This window comes from Ictalurus furcatus, chromosome 28 (genome assembly GCF_023375685.1).
Source record: "Ictalurus furcatus strain D&B chromosome 28, Billie_1.0, whole genome shotgun sequence".
In the NCBI taxonomy this organism is placed as follows: domain Eukaryota; kingdom Metazoa; phylum Chordata; class Actinopteri; order Siluriformes; family Ictaluridae; genus Ictalurus; species Ictalurus furcatus.
This window is the reverse complement of record NC_071282.1, coordinates 4193039-4215408: the sequence shown is the minus strand read 5'-3', so window position 1 is coordinate 4215408 and position 22370 is coordinate 4193039. Positions and strand designations below refer to the sequence as shown.

The 22370-nt window shown below is 42.4% G+C and overlaps 1 protein-coding gene across 3 annotated transcripts in view; it reads right to left on the bottom strand.

Moving 5' to 3' along the window:
* clip2 (CAP-GLY domain containing linker protein 2) overlaps positions 1-20771 on the bottom strand; it is a 34099-nt gene extending 13328 nt beyond the window's left edge. For 2 of the 3 annotated variants that reach the window (XM_053618091.1, XM_053618092.1), the window contains exons 1-3: positions 20423-20770; positions 15584-15791; positions 9346-9860 (exon numbers count right to left, since the gene is read on the bottom strand). In XM_053618091.1, coding sequence (XP_053474066.1) covers positions 9346-9860; positions 15584-15698 — 630 coding nt within the window. In that variant the 5' untranslated portion in view covers positions 15699-15791; positions 20423-20770. Of the gene's footprint in view, positions 1-9345; positions 9861-15583; positions 15792-20422 lie in introns of all 3 variants that reach the window. The other variant, XM_053618090.1, reaches the window with a different exon arrangement.
* Between the last annotated feature and the right edge of the window lie 1599 nt (positions 20772-22370).

Below are 22370 nucleotides of genomic sequence, written 5' to 3'. Positions count from 1 at the left end.
TGAAACAGGGAGTAATGTAGAACCTTGTGGCACTTTTTAAAAAAAATTTTACATTTTTTTTTTTACCTATTTTATCACTGACTTGCGACCCTACTGCAAAGAAAGGAACAAACGATTGTTCCGAATCCACAGAGGACTTATTATAGAGCCGTGTGGCACTTTTACTGTTTTTGGACCTGACTGTAAATATTAAAGAAAAGAACAAATTAGTATATTTTACATCAACACAGGACATAACATTGAGCCTTTTTTTTTTACTCAGTTTGGACCCCGGAGTAAGTATTAAAGAAAGAAACATTCAAATATTTCAAATCGTAAATATCAAATATCATAAAGCCTTGTGGCACTTAAGTGCTGCTTTTAACCTTTTACCTATTACAGTTATGTTTGTCCAACAAGAAAAAAGAAAAAAAGGTTTGGTTCAAAATGAACTGGCAGCATTAAGCTCTGGTGACCCATATATATCAGGAAATACTTAGGTATGTAAAAATACATTCCTCGCAAGCGCACTGAAAGAAAATCAGATCAGAAGTCACTATGGGTAATGATGCGTAGGAAGACTAACATCAGTCCATCCTGAAAGAACTCATGCCATGTGTCAAACTCAGGGAAGGAAATCAGGATGGCTTCTGCATGCCTGCAAGTTGGCACGGCCTGCGCTCGCTCCGAGACCTAATTGGGCACGAGTCCGATCTGCCCTACATGCACCCAGATATCGTGAATGAAAATGGGTCACACGCTAGAAAAGTCCCGTCCGTGTGCTCACACACACACACACAAAGACAAAGACCACCTAGAAGCAGTTTGACAGCAGCTCTGGTTCCATGCAGATCGCATGAATCGCTTCACTGCTAAATTATGCATCACATCAAACCCGGGAATGTGGCATGGAGAAGTAAAAGTCAGGGCGTGCAGAGTAAAGAGGAGCAATCTGAGAGCTGCCATGACCTCTCCGGTTGATACCAACTATGTACTTGCAAACTGCTGAGCATCAGCACTGAGCCACTAACTGTGAGGGTACAATCTTCCACACGTACAATTAATCATGTGATGGTAAGCCATGAGAAATACTGTATAATACACCTCATATACACCTTTTGTTCATCCATCCATCCATCCATTTTCTATAGCGCTTACCCTAATAAGCTCGCAGGGAACCTGGAGCTTATCCCAGGGAGCATTGGGCACAAGGCGGGGTACACCCTGGACGGGGTGCCAATCCATCGCAGGGCACAATCACATACACACTCACACACTACAGACACTTTGGACATGCCAATCAACCTACCATGCATGTCTTTGGACAAAACAAAAAAACAAAACAAAGAAAACGCCCCCATATCTCAGGACATGGCTGCTCCTTGCTTTAAATGGGTTATACTGTATATACCAGAATTTGCCTTAGATCAATCCACAGCCATATTCGCTTGTTAAATCTTTAATACCGACTGTACAGGTTGCTGTTTTGAGAAGGATCACTCATCACTGTTGCTAACAAAAGACGGATATTTTTTCCCACTCTGCAGCTCGAACGTATGGGGGTTTAAACTGACGTAATTCCGAGCTCCGACTCCCCACTTCCGATGCAAGTCGAATGCAGCATTAAGGGAGTAAGGAACCTGTACAGTAGCAGTAACAGACCAAAATTCAAATGAGATATTTTAATCAATATTTAGAAAACGTTAACATTGAAGTAACTGTCCGAGTGTACCTTTGTCTGGCAAGTTCAGACTTTTGGAGTTTTACTCCTACATAAAAACAAAGGAATAAGCAAATAATTCAAATTGACAACGGTCCTGAAATAGAGCCCTGTGGCACGTTTTTGATTGAACATTCCAAATGCTACTTGACTGATATTCGTTTAACTATATATATATGTATTTTTTACTGATTCCTTGGAAGAATGATAGTCACCCTTTGGATCATTTCCCACTACTCGTAAACAAACCTCATTCACCCAATAAATTCAAGCATGTCAATAGATAATGTTGCCTCGCGGATCGGCGCCACAGCTTTACCCGGGAAACAAAGGCCACCTTGTCCATTTTGGACCGAGCAAAACACGGGCCAGTGTTGCACAGTGTTCAGGGTCGTATCCCCAGCAAAACCTCAGACAGAGGAGCTTTTGTGTGAATCTCAAAGCTAACCTTCACACTGGATGTGATAAGAGGAGCAGTGTGAGCATGGTTTTCTTTCCTGGCTGGTATTGTTCATTTTGGCACGGATTTTGAAGTCAGTTTTCGTCTTGACATGAAAGTTTCATTGGTTTTTAGTTATTTTGGCCACATGTTAGTTGGATGACGCCAGACACTTATCAGGCTGCACGTTGTATTTACACCTATATCTTTGTAATTATATCGTATTTTCCACTATCGCACACACCAGCAGTTAAAATAAGAATTTCATCTACACTACAAGTCGACAAATGTGCGAGAACTCTAAAGAACGGTTCTCGAACATTTCATAGCCAGGGGCCTCTTTAACTACGTTATATGGCCAAAAGTATGTGGACACCTGACTATCACACTCATATCTACCCATTCTAAAACCAGAGGTGTTAACATGGGAGTTGGTCCCCATTTTGCTGTTCTAATGACCGCCACTCATCTGGGAAGGCTTTCCACTAGATTTTAAAGCGTGGCTGTGGGGATTTGTGCTCATTCACCACAAGAGCATTAGTGAGGTCAGGAACTGAGGTCAAGTGCGCAGGCCTGGTGGTTCAGTGGGGTTGAGGCCAGGGCTCTGTGCATTACACTCGAGTTCTTCCACTTCAAACTTGGCAAACCACGTCTTCACGGAGCTTGGCTTGTGCACGGGCGCGTTGTCATGCTGGATCGGGTTTGAGGCCTCTTAGTTCCAGGGAAGGGAATTCATAATGCCAGAGCATACAAAGACATTCTATACATTTGTGTGTTTGGCCATATAGTGTCCAATTATTCCATTTTTAGGCTGATTATTTAAACGTGTATAATAATATTCTGGTATACAGCTTATTCCTGAACTGTCCACTAACAGAACACATCAGGTCCACATTATATCCAGTTTAGTCCTCAAGTTACCATTGAAACAACCTGCTGTAGTTTGATGGTAGTTATGGTACTACTATGTACTATGTTACATTTCTTGTCGACAGTATTAACACCGTTACTTCGTTTGAGTCGCAGTGGAAAAGAAGTCAAGCTCTGCAGCTGTGAGTTCGTGTCCTTTCTCGTGACAGGAAGCAGATGAGGCAGCCTTATTCCGCATGTGTTGGAAGCAAACTGGAGTACAAAGTGTTTTTCCGTTTCTCGTCTAAATCTTTCTGGGGGTGTTGGTATTGCAGGTGGAGGTGGCTTATTACATGAACCTTTATCCCTGAAGGTTTTCCAAGTCTGGCAGAGAAGACATCCGGATGGACGCAAGGGCTTGTAAGTGACTGCAATTGTCCAGACAATCGAACCCACTGGAAGAACCTATTAAAAAGTTCTGATGAGTTTCATCCAAAAAGTGAGTGAAATCTACTGAACGTGGTGCAGCTCGTCAATCCGGTTAACGTCATAGATGTTACAGAATCAACTGGAATAACTGCTTCTCTCTTTTCTTGGTGCTACCTTTAATTCTCGTTATACATGCTGGCAAAGCCAAAATAAAGCACAACACTGGCGTCATTCCTGAAACCAGACCCGTTGTTACGTTGCATACCTGAGCACTTTTGAATTCTCATTTCTAATTGGTTAGAAGGTGTTGATTCATTTTCTATAAGAGCACCTCTAATATGTTATCATGTAACATTCTTGATATGGTGAGATGATTTCTGTGAGATGTTTATTTAGCTTTTTTTTTTTGGAAGGAGTCTCCAGTATCAGTGCTCTGTTTATGGATTAATCTGCACCGATAACCGACTGCTGGAACGATCGTTTATCGGCAAAAATCCACACCGACGAGAGCGGCCTCTAGAGGCGGAATGAAAACTGACAAATCGCTGACAAATTTTGTTGTGTTATTTGAAGTGTGTTTTGATTCATTGTGGATGTCTCTATTTTTATTTGTTATTTGGAGTGCTAGTTTTTCCTTCGGTTTGGATGTATATCTTTTATTTACTTCAATATTTATTAATAGTTAATATATATTAATATTTATATATTTATTTCAATTTTTTTAAAGTACAGTACATTTTCACATGTCAGTCAGCACTGTTTATTTTTGTAATAAATTATATATATATATATATATATATACACACACACACACACACACTATATTTACTTTACTATAGTGTACTTTGAGTGCTATGTTTTCATTCAGTATCAATTTTAAAAACTATAACGGTTGATTAATCGGTTATCGGCAGGTACCGCCCGACTTATTCGGTAATATCGGTAAAATCCACTATCAGTCAAGCTCTAGTTTATAACTGCTATAACGTAAGAGTTAACAGGAACTAACTTGCTTCGAGGAAGGTCCACAACTTTAAATGCAACTATAAACGGACAAAAACGGAAGACGTCCTGTTCAAGCAAAACATTGTTAGTGTTGGCAAATTTCTGTAGTATAACAGGAATAAAGTGCGATGGTTAAGGGTAACTCCATTTCTCAACGCTGAGTATTTTCCTATAACAGCATACCCGGTCTCGTTTTATTCCGTACATATCTATAACCTCGACTCCATGTAATGCACTGAAGTAAGTGTCAGGACAGTCGCAGACACAGAAGGAGAAACAGCAGTCATTTTAAACACTAGCTTTAATTCTCATCCCATGCAAGTGTAGCATTCGATCTGGATCTTCGCTTGTGATGCCAGATTTCACCAGCGCATCAAATTTCACTCCACTGCTGTTTTGGCTAAATGACGTGGCAACTCAAACACGGATAAAGAGAGGCTCGGTAATAGCTGACTGTACTTTTGGTCTTCCTACGTCCTCGTTCAGTGTTTACTTTCCCAGCAGGTGATTGTCGAGCAGGAAGCGTTTGATCGGATCCAAAATTCAAAGCAAGAATGAGTCGCTGAGAAAGGAAAAACAAGTCTGGTCAGGTAGTGTACTAAAATATACGCTGGGATACAAAAGACAGGATCTCGCTCTCATCAGCTTCTGGATTCGCCCTCAACACAGTAGCAGTGAGATCAGGCAGAACATCTGCATGGGCCTCGACTTGGCAGTCACGTCATCCACCTTCCTGTTCCTCACGCAGGCTACCCGAAATGACAAAAACGCCGGCTGGACAACAGCAGCCGACCCTTGGAAACGTTCTTAGGATTTCAGCTGCTCTTAATTAATGACACAATGAATGAAACCCACCACAAATCTAGCATTCGATCATCTCCACAACACAAAACCTTTGGGCTCCTTAGCTTGAGAGCGTTTGTAAAGAACCACCATAGGGATGTAAACAGCTGCTGAATCATAATCCCCTTTGTCCTTTGAGAACCTGTTTCAATAGGCAGGCGTTAAAAGCTCAACATATGTCGTATACTGTAAGAACGTTAATATTTAAGCTCAATTTAAATTTAACATGGCTGTGTTACACGTTACAGGATCGGAATCACTTTTTCCTGGGTGTTGCGCTAGCTGTGTGTAAGAGTAACTGACCGTGAGCGTGTGATAGAGACGAAGTGAAGCGATTCATGAATACACGCTACGGATTGTGACGCGTCCATATTTGTTAGCAACAAGCCAGCTAACAGTGATGAGTGATGGATATTTCCCTCCTCCAAACAGTGTAGTCAGATTTCACAAGTAAATACGTCCGTATGTTGAACGATCTAACGCAGGGGCGTCCAATCTTATCCGCAAAGGGCCAGTGTGTGGGTGCGGGTTTCCGTTTCAATCAAGCCGAAGCAACACCTGGTTCCACCTGTTTAAATCGGTTGAGCTTGGCTTTCAACAGACTATCAGGTGTGGCTTCACCTCTGATTTAAAGCAAATAACTATATCTACACCGCATAACTCCTTTAAAGTGACTTTGTTTTCCTGTTGATGCTGAGAGCGGCCATTTTGATTCGACATCGCTTGCTGCTTTAGCTCCGGGCTAAACACACCGTCCTGAGTTCCCAAGTAGGAATTCCATGTTTTTTTTTCCTAGTCGGAGGTCGGAAATGTCACATTACAGTACGACCTTTTAGTCGAATGCAGGATATGAGTCGAGAGACCTTGCGTGGTAGCGACGACCGCACTGCTAAGTAAATGCCTAGCATAGGGAAGCACTTGTGTGGCAGGCGCTCCACATAAACGGATCGGAAAATGCACTATCGTTGATATGGTGACGTCTCCTATAAGGCGACGTTAGCGAAGGAGTCTCCAGTGTTGTATCAATGAGAAGTAAAGCTGCTGGTAACGTGACAAGCTGAATTTATATGAGTGTAAAATGTAAGCGATAGCAGGAGCTAACTTGTCTCGTGGACATTTCACAACGTTAAATGTAAGTGTGTATAAACCAATACAAAATTAAAAACTAAACCCTTCAGACCGTGTTATTCGAACTTCCCGTTACCATGCCGCGGGGCAGTGGTGGCTTGGCGGTTAAGGCTCTGGGTTACTGATCAGAAGGTCAGGGGTTCAAGCCCCAGCATTGCCAAGCTGCCACTGTTGGGCCCTTGAGCAAGGCCCATAACCCTCTCTGCTCCAGGGGGCGCTGTATCATGGCTGACCCTGTACTCTGACCCCAACTTCCTAACATGTTGGGGTATGCGAAGAGAAGAATTTCACTGTGGTGTAATGTATATGTGACTAATAAAGACTCATTATCATTCCGTCGTTGTTTACTTTCTCATAGCACCCCTGTAGTGTTTTATTCCTTACGTTATAAGGAAATTAAATGATTGAGATTATGGAATACAAGAAAAACAAAACAGAATACATTATTTGATGAACAAACAAAAACATAATAAAAAGACGATAAAAACTATTCTGGAAGTTTCCCCAAATGAAACCATTTATTAATTGTACTGCGAATGTTATTTGTAAACAGATCAGCCTATCATACGATTATTTTTTTCCCCCTCCTCTACCATTCATGCCTGTGTGAGACACTCTGATGAGGCTCGTCAGAGGAATACCACGAGCTCTGAGCATATTTACAAAAAAAAAACGTTTCTTTGCTGAGTTACACGACTTTGAGGAGTCCTTCACGTGCTATCATGCGGTCATGGTAATATGAGATGCCTCTCTGGGAGCAAACGTCAGCGAACGTGAGAGCAAAAATTTGCACCCCCGCCCCGCCCCATGGCTTTTGAACAGAAATTAAAAAATAGACCTTTATTTTCTTATTCGTCTACAAATACAAAGAATTCCAAAGAGGCAAAATGTACACCACATTCAGAAAGGTACATACAAATCTGTCAAAAAGATACCTTTGGGATTTTGTTCATTTGACCATAATAACTAAGAAACATATTTAATGTCTTGCATTAGAAATCAAACGTATTCCTGTTTCTGTCCTAAGGGTAGGTAAAGTTTTGCACTCGACTGTAGAAGCCCATACAAAGAAGCTGAACGAATAGCTTCTCCCTGAAATGGTGTCTAATTTCAAACAGCCAGCAGCTACCTGAAGCCCGGGTGAAAACAGACTGAAAACTGACGCAATTCAGCTGCAATAGAGACGTCTTAGAAAAAAAACGCCAATATGTACCCTGTTCTCCAAAGTGAATATAAAATCATCCTGAAAAGAAGAACGGTTCATTCTCAGAAATCATTCACAGGCCCCGTCGCTTCATAAATCAGACGTAAATAAGCTAGAATAAAGTTAGCTGAGTGTATTATCCAATAAAGTTGCTCAAGTTACTATATATATAAAAAAACAAAGAACAACCGAAAAAAAAAACAAGTCCGCAAAGCAAGTTACTTCCAGTTATAGCAGCAGTTATATACATCACTTAGGTTATAGCAGCTGTCTTCACCAGCCTCTTATACTAAGCTAATTAGGCAAAATAAATAAATAAATAAATAAATAAATAAAGCAGCTCTGTCCCGAAGACGTCGGAAAACGTAAAAGTTTCAGCTTTACCTCTGAGCGCTGACACTGGAGACTCCTTCCAAAAAAGCTAAACAAACGTCTCCTCGCCATACAGTGTTTCTCTCTACATTTATATGGAAGTCTCTGTGTCGGTTGCTTCTACGGAAACAACAACGTATTAGAAAGAGCACAGTTATACAGACCTGCGATTTGCCTTGTTACCTGAACTGTCGTCGGAGCTGCTGTTATAGAAGATAATATAGTCGAAACCTTTTGACCAATCAGATTTGAGAATTCAACGTCGCTGTGGTATAACCACACGTTCCAACAAGAGGTCGACTGACAGTGATTTTACCGGCACCGATAACTATGTCATGCCAATAACCGATTAATCAACCGAAAACATAACAAAGTAAAATACTGCTCAACTTTATTACAAATATAAACAGTAAATAGTACTGACTGTCCCATGAAAATGTCCTTTTTTTAATGAAATAAATATCAATATATAAACTATTAATAAATATTAAAGTAAAGAAAATATAACAGTAACACTCCAAATAAGAAATAAAAAATAGAGACATCCAAAATGAATAAAATGGGAAAAAAAACACTTCAAATAACACAACAAAATTTGTCAGTGATTTTTATTTCGCCTATAGAGGCCGCTCTCGTTCTTCTCAGCCGCTCCGGCAGTCGTTACTGGTGCCGATTAATCAGCAAAACCGATCAATCAGTCGACCTCTAGTTCGAACCACTGACAACATTGGAAATTGGGATAGTTATCACCGGATGTGTAGGTCTTAGTCGTTCCCCACAAAGCGATCTACAAAACCCTTCAAAGCGATCTACACTTCACGCAGAAAACCGCTCTCTGATATGCTCCATAGTTCCACACTACCTACAAAGAGTACGACTGTACTGTGTAATTGTAACCGTCTAAACAGACACTAGACTGGTGCTGAACGGTGTGTAAAGCCTCCACGATGCCTCAACGGAAAAACACGCAGCTGGACAGTTAGAGCTGCCGATCGAAAGCTGATCACTGGTGGCGGCTCCTCAGTGGTAATCCCATTTGATTAACACTATTGACTGGTCAGAAAGCTTTTAGCCAGCGCTGTGCTAAGTGGAAGGCAATCTGACCCGAAGCCAATCAAGAGAAGACAGGCTGTGCAGGAAAATTGCTGGGGGTCGGGGAGTGGAGCTGACATGTGGCCTTTCCATCTCTACAGTGATTAAGTGGCTCAATGGCAAGCTCTGGGTTAAGTCAACCAGAAGACGGATAGATGGATAGATAGATATATTTTTAAAAGGGTTAGGGCAGGTGTACTTGGGCTATCTCTAATAATATAGTTAGAAAATTCCAACTAGGGTTTTACAGTGTTGCAACTATAATCAGAACCAAATCAGACTCACCAGCACGCGGTCTCCCACTCGCAGATCCTTCTCTCCACCTTTCTTCACCGAGCCGCTGTCGGACATGTTGGAGCCGGACTCGTTGCCTGTCTTAGTCGCGCTGTTTAGTATTCCCTCTCGCAGGGGCACGACCACACGCTGGGCTCCGGTGCAGTTCGGTCCAGCGTGCGGGTCTGCAGGGTGGGCATCGCTGCTTTCGGATGCTGGCTGGCGCGTGAGCTTGGAGGGCCGCGTGAAGATACCCTGGAGAGACAGGCACTCGAAGTAGCGCACGCCGCCCACTGAGCCGTCGTTTTTGCCCACGGGTTCATCAAGAACAACGCCGGCCCACTGACCCGGGGCAAACTGGGTCTCACCGAGATAAGCCACGCGGCCGGGCTTCACGCCGTTCACCCACACACGCTCGCCCAGCGCGAAGTCGCTCGGCACTTCGTCGCCGACCTCCGAAGCTTTCGAGCTCGACTTGTCAGATGCGCTGCTGCTCGGGGCCGGCAGGGGCTGTTTGTGAGGAACATCTGGAAGGAGATGTTTGATCAATGAATCAGTCAATTAATCAATCAATATACATAGAATCAATGTGTCGAATTTAATGTATTATATGAATAATACAATGACGAGTCAACTGTACAAACAGTTCAGTAATTCATAATTGTTGGTGGAGCCTCAGTCGCCCAAGAGACTCTGATTTGTTTTTCCGAACTGCCCGATGGATGAAATGAGCTGCGGATATCATTTTCCCTACACGCATGAACCAGATACTAAACTCTCTCGACTCTTCATCTAAGATGTATTTTGGAATACGGCACCCTTTACTAGGTTCACGTATTTCTTGCTAGAACGACGCATCAATCGCATGCTAACTGCAGCTAGCTACCTCGATATCTTCGTTAACTGATATTCCATGCTAGCTTGCGAGATGCGAGTCATTGTGCTCACCTCAGTCAATCACAGGACAATATTTAACATTTACGTTTAGCACTAATTGGCTTGTTCTGCATTTTAGCTCAATTTCATTCGCTACCATTTCTCACAAAGTTAGATAACAAGGTTAGCTTATTTTCCTTGCTAGCTTGCAAGACATCCTTGGTCTTAAGCTATGTAGCTTCAGGAGGGGAAAAAAACAAGTTTACATCACATTATCTTAACTTAACATTTGGGTAAAATTATTCCGACTAACATTTTCGTATTTTGTCTTAGTCACTTTTCCTAGCTAGCTAGCTAGCTAACTGACATTCCTTACTAGTTCACCTTCACGTTTTTTAGCACAAGCACAGAAGCCACCGCTATTTTTATTTTATTGCTCTCAAGAGCGTTTAAGAAAATTCCCCAACTTTTACCCCCAAGTTCCACTCTGGCTTCACAAATATGTCAATGCTTTTTACACATCGGAAGCGTGCCGTTACCGTTATTCTTCCTTCACTACTTATATACTGTACAATAGCAAATAAATTCGGAGTGGTGTCCGATTTTTTTTTCTTTATTAGAGCGTGTAATGCTTTTCTAAATACAAAACTTTAGGCCAGCATGTAAAACTACCACGTCATATTAATTACACACGTAGCTGATTTCGTACAAAAGGCATATACTAATATACGATAATATACGGCTATATTTTGTGACCGTGGTTTATTCAGCCACAAGTTCTTTCCAGTATTTACATCAGACCGGCTGCCAACCACACTCCCCACACACTTCATTCATTGCACTGCATTAGAGCGTTGGCTCGTATCTTCTCCTCCAGGTCATGGGAGTCTTCGTGCCGCACTCAGCGCTACGCCGCTTTCCCCGAATCAGTGGGATTTTGCCGTAATACACAGATTATCAACCTCAGCCTTTGACACATGCAGCTGGTTCTTTAGCTTGTGGTCTTGTTGGGGGAGACGGGGGGAGGGGGGAATAGCTGCGCCAATTGCTCCCATATGTTCGACTGGCAAACTCAGTCATGCATGGAGTCAAGATATAAGCAAAATTAGTGCCAGCATCTGAGAATGCGTGTTTCATGTTAAATGACGGGAAACAGTACTGTGTTCAGCTTTCCCTCCTTGTCAGCTGGCAGACGGGGTCATTTGGACCGTGTTCATATTGTCTGAACCTGAGTGTTCGCATTCCTACCAACTGAAAACGACACCATGAAAACAAAACAGCTAATGATTGCTTATTCAGCAAAAGGTTACTCAAGCTGCAGGATGAATCAAACACTGACTTGAGCCAAATATTACAAAGGAGGAATATAACACCATTAACAAATGATAGTTTTTTTTCTCTACTGGAAAATATTAAAAGTTAAAAACCGAACATTTCGGGATGAAAAATGAACCTTAGGGTCCTGTTGCATTTGGATTTTCCAGAGATTATTTAGCATCCGTATGCATTTGAATATTAGCGAGCGTGTACAATTTTGCAGTAGTGCTACACTATGTGCTCGTTTCATGTAGAAAGTAAAAAAGCGATATTTTGCTTATATCATAAACAAAATTATTTCAGACTCATTTTTTATTCATTTACCCAGAGTAATGTTCTCCAGTCACTGATATCCAGTCTTAACCGCATGGTGTTTTGTAGACGCTAACGTCTATTCAGTCTTGCAAGCCAGAGTGCTAGAATTTTCTAGGGAATCTGGTACATTCCACCAGTAAATGTAGCCGAGAACCACCTACTTTAACAGAAAAACACAATTTGACTGACATGACAGATGACAAAACCGCAAACCTTCTCCTGTAGTTTCACCTTTGTACAAAACTTGAATCACTTTTTAAGACAGGATTGTGTGAATTTTTCTTCACATTCAGATGTTTGTTTTCCTGATGAAAACTGGTGCACAGAAGTGTAGAGATCCTGAGGCTTGAGGCCAGAAAAGTGCACAAAAGATATCAGACCAAGAGCAAGCATCTAAGGATGAGGCCACCATTTGTTTACTGTTTTGCTTTAAAATTTTAACAGTCATGTTGAAACCTTGGAATTGTTATGTCCTGTCTGAATTTTGGGGCCAAAATTTTATAACTTTATGTTATAAATACTGTATGTTGTTATACCACCTTTTCTTATTATTCTTTTTCTTCCTCTTCTGACTAGGGAGTCAATGGCAGCCCATAGAACCGTCTGGTAAAAAGTTGTGAAATTTGGCACACTGATTGGGGAGTTTCTAAGGAACATTCTGACCAAATTTGGGCCAAGTGCTTCCAACGCTCTAGCACCACCATCGGGTCAAATTTGGAAGTACGTTTATGGTCATAACTTTTGAACCGTGTGTGCAAATTTTAAAAGCCAATCCAGGCATTCCTGGATTCCCTGGGTCGAGACAAGATCGACACACCCTATGACGTCAATTAGATTTTCCGATTTTATTCAAAAGACAGTAACGGCTTTAAAATCCTCTACATCCTTAAGTCAAGAAAACAACCCTACAGGTGGATACGGTTTTGTTTGAGGGTGTATTCAGATCTCGAGGCTCACACGTGACCTGCATCCGTCATTCTATCACTGGCCGTGTGGCGTTAAAGCTGGTCGCTAAGTGCAGAACTCATGCCGGAAGTCATGGATCGGGAAGGAGAAACTGCTGAAGGCCCACCGCATCGTTTGCCCAAGTGGCTAAGTTGCCAGGGTAACAGGGAATTGGGGAGGACACACAAACACACACACACACATACACTTGAATGCGCACACATGTTCGAGGAAAAAGGAAGAGAAGAGCACTATTGTGGCCTAGTCAACTCCTCCCTCTGACTGAATCCCACCATTCAGCAGGATGGGCCAGCACAATGACCTTAGCTCAGCCTCTCTCTCTCTCTCTCACACACACACACACACACACACACACACACACACACACACACATACACAGCGTCTCAGAGTAGCCCAACCCTCATGGTTGCTTCCCTAGACACATTAAGACTCTCATCCTACTGTTTGTATAGCAGAATATAATCGGTTTCCTTTCTACAGTATGATCTGCTTTATTTACAATGTACCTAACTGGAAGAGTTGAGTCAATGTAACATCTGTAACATCTGCTGGAAAAACCCGACATCTCAGAAATTAGCATGGGATGCTAGCTCACACCAAAAGCTGCATGTCTCATGGAACAGATACACTTCATTTAGACCATTTTAGTCCACAAACTCTGAAACACAACTCAATCCGTCCAACTCAATTCCTTTATGCTTAATATCTATTTTTTTCTTTTTTCACAATGAAGCATAAACGTCATGAGGACAACGGAAATATGGACGCAATACCAATATCACCTAAAAAAATACTAACATCTTAGTACCCAAGTGACTCTCTACCACAGTGGTTCTGAATTCTCGTTTCTGATTGGTTAAAGTTTCTGGAGTAACTACGGGAATGGGGACTTGTATGGTGGACGTTCCACATAAACCGATTTTTTAAAAATGTTTTAAAAGTAGATGTTCATTTAGTATTTTTGGAAGGAGTCTCCAGCATCAGCACTTTATCACAGTCAGAAGTAAAGCTGCTCCTTTAACAACACTGAAACGTCAAAAAAAAGAGAAAACAAGAGGCTAGTGAGGGAAATGACTGTTAATATCTGTTATAACATAAGTAACAACTAGGTTACTATTTTGTTTCACAGTTCAGATGCCCAAGCTAACGTTTAGGTCATAGTATTACACACTTTTTTTGCTGGTTCCACACAACAATATTTCGGTATGACCCATGGACCAATGGTCTCAATCAGTAGCGGATGGTCTTACCATGGTTCGTTCAATTCCAACAAGTCAAATTCAAAATAAAGCTTAATTAATATCCATTAGCAGTCTCGCCACACAGACGATGAATTCATTTTGTTTCGCGTGTTTGTTTGAGCCAAATCATTTTCTACATGCGGAATCGGCTCCAAAGCTACAGGCTCTGCAAAACCAAAGTGTTTATACTGTAATGATACTCATTACACAGACCTAGAGAACCAAAATAACCGCAAATGCACTGCTTGTTCGCTGTCCCATTGTCTAATGTCACGTTTGGTGAATTGGGCTGTAATTACAGCTGGCTCTTCGACAGCTAGCCCTGCCCTCGCTTGCCAATGTTATATTCACATTGTTATATGTACAAGCATTTCTTTTCTTTTTTCCCCCCCCTTTTATTTATTTATTCAAACGTAAACGTGCTCTGTTCCGGCAGAGACGTACGTGATGGGGATTGGACAGACGGTCACATCTTGAAGTAAAGTCAAGGTATGTAAAAACGTTTAATTTATAGAGGGCCAAACCCAAAACTCAATGAACACCAAGTAGTCAGACAAGTGCATTTAGAAATATTCCAGCTAGTGACGCCAATCTGAAGGCTGTCTCCGAGAGCATGCATTATTCATGGGATGAATTCAATCTGAATGGAATCTGCATGGTCTTTTGTAGGGCTAATCCAACTTAAACACCTAAAGATGTATCTTCTTAGCGCTGGTACATGAGAACAGATTTCAGCAAGTAGCGGAGATCCTGTTACCACCCCGAAGTTGAGTGTTTTCCAATAACTGCACGCGCCGAAGTATTTTACTTTGCTTATGCCAATAGCGCAGTGGTACAGGTTCCAATAATCAGCATCATCTCCAGCCCTGTGTTTGATTTGGGGGACATCATGAGACCAGATGTCATATTTTGGATAAGCCCTTGCTTCTTGGCGAAGACAAGCCCATAATTCTGTTCGGTGGATGAAATTACGAGGTCTATAAAAATGAGAAAAACAGGGCAAGCTCCTACACCACAGCAATAAAAAATGTCACTGATGTTGGATGGATCATTACGTTAAGTTTAGAAACAATGCAAGCTCTTTCTGATAGCCGTGCCTCGTATATAAGACAAATAGTGTTTCCGCCATAACATAACCTGATAAACAGCAAACGAGAGATCCCTTTATAAACCATGTGCAGCTACAGGCTGCTTGCTGTTTACATAGCGAGACTTCACTTCCTGTGTTTCCTCTTTTTCCCGCTCAAAGCATTCCACAGCGGCGCTGAACCATGACGCCCTTCTGTATCACACAATGTACTGTAGTACTCAGCCCTAGAGATTATTACTCAGTTCATGGTCTGTGTCAGCAATCATGATGCAGGAAAAAATAAAAAGCTCGTTCCTGATCTTGACGCTCTGAAATTAAGATATTCCCTGCTGCCATTTTCTCTGGTGAAAACAGCTGAATCATGGTTAACCGTTGACGAAAGCATCATTACTTCCTGTGTGTTGGGGACTGGCAGTGAGAGATTAGGGACAAAATGGCGACTTACTGTCTTTCTGAGTTGCAGGGGAGGACGGTGACCCCGTGGTGGTTCGTCCCACTGGGCTGGAGTGCTTCGGACCCCTGCCGGGGATCTTAAGGCCGCTTGACTTCAGCATGTTCATGGTGTCCGCTAAGAGGGGGGGAGGGGAGGGGTATTCCACGAGGCACTAGACGTTCAGACCGTGGGTCGCTCTCTCTCCATTTTACCTGTTGGACTGAGAAGACGTGTGATCTGATCAGAAACAGACGTTTGCTCTCCGTTAGTAAACTCCAACCTAAATTACAACCCCATATTAACAACTTCAAAACAATACAAGCCTTCATTTCAACGTTCCTTCCAAAACCAGATCCCTAAAAGCTTGAATATTAGTTAAAAAGCGGTAACTTTCTGAGTTAACAAGCAGCACCACTGACCGGAAAGTAGAGACAACTCTTTGTCCTGATTGGTTGGATGCTGTTGGTCCATCATTTTCCCCCCTTTTGTTTACAGTTTCAGACCTCGGCAACTAAGATAAAATGACTTATGCGAGATTTACTTACCATGATCCTTCAATTTCGGTTCCCTGAATGCACCCGAGAACATCATTCGTTTAGCCAGACACTCCCAAGGGCAGATGTTTCAAAACTCAAAGACCATGATCAGTGAAAGACTGGCTACTGCAAATAGTATGGATGCCTGTAGAGGCTAATAAAAGTTTTCCCAACACTAACAAAAAAAATTCTATCCAAAGACGGATTCTCCATAGTGGAGAATCCAACCGAACTGTATGAAGGAAAAAAGTTCCTGAGGAAAAAACGAGGAAGAGACCTTGAAAAGAATAAACGCAAACTCTGACTGGCCTCTTCACACATCCCTACAGAATAATGAGTTCTGCTCGCTACCAGAAAATCTTGAAGGAGGATATCTGGTCATCAGTCGGTGATCTGAAGTTCAAAAGTGCAACTGAGTTATGCATTAAGATCACGATCGGAAGTCCACCTCTGAATGGTTTAAAAGAAACAGAATGAAGGTTTTGGATTGGCCTACTCCAGTGGTTCTCAACCAGGGGGGAGAGACTGGAAGAGGGGCGCGAATTGTTTTCAAGGAAAAAAAAAACAGACAGGGCATCATTTGGGTACTCAGTTTATTTTATTGCTTTTCAAATATAATGTGCATAAATGAAAAACCCCGCATTCCCTGTCCTTCTGTATTTATTTATTGCTGGGGAGAGGCGGAGCTTAGCCTGCCTTTTATCTAGCTGTCAGTGCAGACCAGTGTTGCCAACTTAGCGACTTTTCAGACCCCTTTAGCGGCTTGTTTTTTTTTAAAGCGCCTAGCGACAAATCTAGTGACTTTTTGGACAAACCTTTCCAAATGTCGGCAGTACTGTCCTGCAAGCACGAGGTCTCGATTTCCCGCTGCTCTCACACCACTCTCTGCGTCTGCTCGGTTCAGTGAGGGGCTGAGAGACGGAGCTTTAACAATGTCCTGTATAACGAGACGTGCCCTTCGTCCCAATTTACATCATTCATATGTGAATGTTTTAAGAACGTAAGACGAATGTAATGCAATATGTTTTACATGTAAAATAGTCCATGTTATTACAGCCTAGTTCTCTTGTTCAAAGTAGTTCTAGTGTTCAGAAATGTTTTTGATCATTCATGTTCCATACCTGTCCGTTATATAGTTTTATAAAAGTTATATTAAAAAAACAATAAAAGTTGGGGGGGGGGCATGATAGGGGAGGCTTTGCGGGGCTTTAGTTACAAAAGGTTGAGAACCTATGGCCTAGACAAAGTCCTGACTTGAACCCCATCGAGCTGCTGTGGCAGGACATTAAAAGGACCGATCTCTAGTTTTTGAAAGCATTTGGTTGCAGTTGTTGCTGCTAAAAATGGTACAACCAGTTATTAGGCTGTTGGGGGGATTACTTTTCACATAGATGGGTGATACAGATGTTGCGTAACTTTTTCCCCCTCAATAAATCAAATCATCATTTAAAAACTACTTTGTGTTTCCTCATCTTCTCCATGTCTCATACTTCATTTTGAAACCAAATAGTCTGAAAACAATCACGAGGGGGGGGGCAAATACTTTTTCACAGTACCGTAGTAAACCGTTGTGGAAGACTGAGCGATCTATAACGCCGCTGTCCGGTGTCACCCGGAAGAGGATCGGTTCCTCTCAAGGTTTCTTCCTCGTGTCGTCTCACTGATTGTTTTTTTCTTCTTGACACCGTTGCCTCTGGCTTGTTCATTATGGATCTAACTCAACATCTGGATTTCAGTAATGCTGCTAAATCTACTGTTAAAAGCTCTATACAAGTAAAATTGAGTTGGACTGAATGATGGCGAGTATTATCATACATTAAGACCAAGCCACACCCTGAGTAATGGTTTCTGATTTATTACAGGCGCGAAATGAATATGAAAGTAGTGATGAGTCGGCAGTTTCTGTTCCACGCTAATCGCCAGATGGTTATGAGTTCGATTCCCATGACTACCACAGAGCTACTGCAACGTCTTTAAGCAAGATGCTTAACTGTTCGGCTCGCTTTCCTTTTTAACAGAAGCATGGGCCAGATAAATTAATGCAAATTTTAAAATAAAAATAAACAATTATGGCTTTAGCATGTTCCTGGATACCTGTTACCCTGATTTTGGTTACTGAATGAACTATTTCCAAACACGAAAACTGCGATGTTGTCTAAGTTATACGGTTATTACACTGTTACTCCCTATACAACCCACAAACATCACAATTTTGTCTTTTTTTTAATTAAAAGTATTTTAAGCTAGCTACCCAATAGGATCTGAAGTAATTTAGCTAGTCTTAGTCTGCCGGATTACAATAAATCGCACGGTACGATTTTCGGCTGTCACAGACAAAATCGCAGCTACGACGACCGAGTGGAGTACGGCATCTTGCGTAAGGATTACACAATTACGTACGGATTACACGGAACTCACGAGATAGCTACAAACACGGTAGTGACAATTGAGAAACGTTGACGAATTATGCAGGGAAAACTGTTGTAGAATTCATCCGTGATTTTCTTTTATTGTGATCATCTCGTATAGTGCAACAACAAAATATGGACTGTTTTTTTTTTTTTTTTTAACGTTAGAAACGTATACACGTGTATTCGAGCTGGGAATTGATGTCGAGTCTCCAGATCGCAGGAACTCGTGAGGCAAGCATGACTGGAAAACAAAACAGAAAAGGGAATTTACAATAAAACGACAAGGGGGCGTCGAATAAAACAACGACACCAGTGCTTGCTGAAGTAAAAGTCTTAAAAGATTAAAAGGCGAAATCGCATAGTGTAAAAAGAAATGATTATCAAAAATGTGAAGGTGGAAAACGTGTCATCATTTATAACATCCATCCATCCATTTTCCGTACCTCTTATCCTACACAGGGTCGCGGGGAGCCTGGAGCCTATCCCAGGGAACTAGGGGCACATGACAGGAGACACCCTGGACCACAGGGCACAATCACACACGTATTCACGCAATACATACAATTTGGAAATGTCACTCAGACTACAACGCATGTCTCTGGACCAGGCGAGGAAACCGGAGGACCCAGAGGAAACCCCTTAAAGCACGAGGAGAACATGCAAAACTCCATGCACGCATGGCGGAGGTGGCATTCGAACCCCCAACCCCGGAGGTGTGACGCAGACGTGCAATTAATATCGCCCTGCTTATTTTCACAGGATCTACTTCCCTGTCCCGTCCTACGTGTACACATCCGTTTAAAACGAACTCAACGCGTTTTGGAGCGCGTTCTTCTTAACGTACCCCTCCTCAGTGATCAAACCCCCGTATCCGGACAGCAATAGGAACAGGTCGCAGGGAATAGGCCGCAGGAGGAACGGGTTTCCGGCGGGTCGTATTTTTCTACGAACGTGGTCATCCGATCACGCGCCATTCACAACCGGTCGAAGAGGCGCTGGAGTAGAGAAGAGGAGCTTATTTCCGTTCGGAGCGAACCAAAATCCCGGCAACAATCTGACAATACGATAAAATAACAATCACAAACTATACGAAACGCGTCCCGTTTTTCGCTTCGCGACTCGGGAAGTGTTTACTACCTAATAGTAGTGTTTAATATTTAGTAGTAAATTAAATCGCACCTGTACAATACGAGACTACCATTGGACCCCGTGTAAATGTTTTTCTTTGTTTCGGGGTTGTTGTTGTTTTTTTTTTTTTTAGATAAATTGGTACCTTCCCAGTGTAATGTCATTCAGTGTCATCTTTTTTTTTGGCTGTAAACAGATATCGTGATATACCGGAAACCGCGGTATGAGACTGCAGGGTGATCATACCGTGGATTTTTCATATCGAGCCACCCTCATGTTGAGGATTCAGACAAGTCCCTGAAGGCTATGCTAAAGACAGCTTTTTCACATTAAGATGTGGCACACCAGTTTCAAATATGAGACATTCCCTAACCTTTCCGAGCATGTATACCAACAAGACAGACTCTCAAGCCAATCCTGTGACATGTAATTCACCCTCAAAGATGATAAAAAATATAAATATATATATGTTTTGTAATATTAACTCGCGATAGACAGACAAGATAGCAGACGAGCTCCTTCTCCAAAGAGGTTATACAGGCTTATTCAGCATCTAACGCGGCGTTTAAGCCCTGGGAATGACTCCTTGAGGAGAAGAGGGCACAATGAGAAAGACAAAAACAGTGAAGACATTACCTTAAAGTTTATAAACGTGTCAGCGGCGCAGACTAAACTGAGCTCTATTGTTTTGGCTATGCGGCGTGTTTGCTCTCGCGGCCCTGTCACGCGCTGCAGCCGTTAAAGCAAAGCAAAACAAAACAAAAAATGGCGTTTACCTCATAAAGTCCAGCCGTTATAAAAATCCTAACCAGAGAGCGGCTTCACGTTTTCCTTTGAATGGAAATCACTCGCGTATCTGCCGGCATGCGATTTCTCCGTGGCTGCCACTCCCTACACTCACACACTCTCTCTCTCTCACACACACACACACACACACACTCGGATGCGAAAAACATGGATGCTGAGGTGGAGAGGGTGGAGTGTAGCGGGATGCTAACTGCAGGGAGAAAAGCCGGCCACTTTAGATAGAGGCTCGTTTTATGATGTTAAACTGACTCGTTTTCTCATCGTACAGGGTTCATTTCTAAGACTTGTGTCCCTTGTTTTAATCATTAAAACCTCTCCGCGTTTTTCTTCTATCATTGTTTTAGACAGAAACACCCAGAAACACTGTTTATTCATTCAGACCTCCAGCTAAATACAGTATATTCCCCACTGTAGCTTCAGCGTTATAGCTGTGATTATGTTCTAGTGATTCTTTCCGTGTGTCTGGTTTTAACTGAAATGCTGCAGGAAGGTGAATTAAACTTAAACTCGATTGTATTGGGGGTTTTTTGCATTAAAGCAGTAAATATGGACTTAGGTTTTAGTCAGAAATGTGTACATGCGCGCGTTCGAGCTGCGAATCGCTACCAAAAAAAAAAAAAGAGTCGATTCTTGGATTCCAGGAATTGGACCTCAAGAGTCGATTCTAAAACTTCGACTCCACAAGCATTTTGCACTCTTTTACGTTGGGAGGGGGGGAAACAAAAACAGAACAATGCAACATATAGGAAAATTGGCTTACATCGATGCTACCTGAAGGATAATAGGGTCAGTTATCCTTTCAAATTATAGCCTACTGCAAGTGTTTCTACGTGAATGTTCAAACGTTTGTAAATGTGCCAAGGTCCTTAATACGATGTTCATATTTCACTTTTCGTTTTACAATTTTCTCATTTCTTGTCACGTGATTTAGAGATTTGAATGAATGAATGAAAGAATGGAATCCAGACCATGATTGTGCGGAATCGACCCAAACGAATCGGAGTCGATTCCCAGATTTCTGGAATCGAACAGCCTTGCTCTTGATGCACCACAAATGGACCGGAATCTACCTCTGGAATTTCTGCACTTCCGGCGAGCCGCTCCGGAGTCGTTCATCACTTAGGCAGGCTAATCGGGAAAAGTAAGCCACTGACTCCTACTGCTAAAAAAAAAAAAACTGTAAATATGTGGAATTCAGGAATGCAGGATTTCTGGCAGCCAGAGTCCTGAACTGACTGGACAGACCTGTTGGTTTAATAAACAGCTCATTTTCAGTGGTGTGTCCAGGTTTTTAGACTTAGGGTGGCAAAGAGAAACAAGAACATATTAAGGGGTGGGGAAGAGGGGCAAGAACACCCTAAGGGGTGGCAAAAAGGGGCAAGAACACACTAAGGGGTGAGGAAGAGGGGCAAGAGCACACTAAAGTGTGGTGAAAAGAGGCAAGAACACACTAAGGGGTGGGGAAGAGGGGCAAAAGCACACTAAGGGGTGGGGAAGAGGGGCAAGAACAGACTAAGGCGTGGCAAAAAGGGGCAAGAGCACACTAAGGGGTGGCAAAAAGGGGCAAGAGCACACTAAGAGTGGGGAAGAGGGGCAAGAACACACTAAGAGGTGGCAAAAAGGGGCAAGAACACACTAAAGGGTGGCAAAAAGGGAGAAGAACACACTAAGGGGTGGCAAAAAGGGGCAAGAGTACACAAACGGATGGGGACGAGGGGCAAGAGCACACTAAGGGGTGGGGAAGAGGGGCAAGAGCACACTAAAGGGTGGCAAAAAGGGACAAGAACACACTAAGGGTTGGCAAAAAGGGGCAAGAGCACACTAAGGGGTGGGGAAGGGAGGCAAGAGCACACTAAAGGGTGGCAAAAAGGGACAAGAACACACTAAGGGGTGGCAAAAAGGGACAAGAACACACTA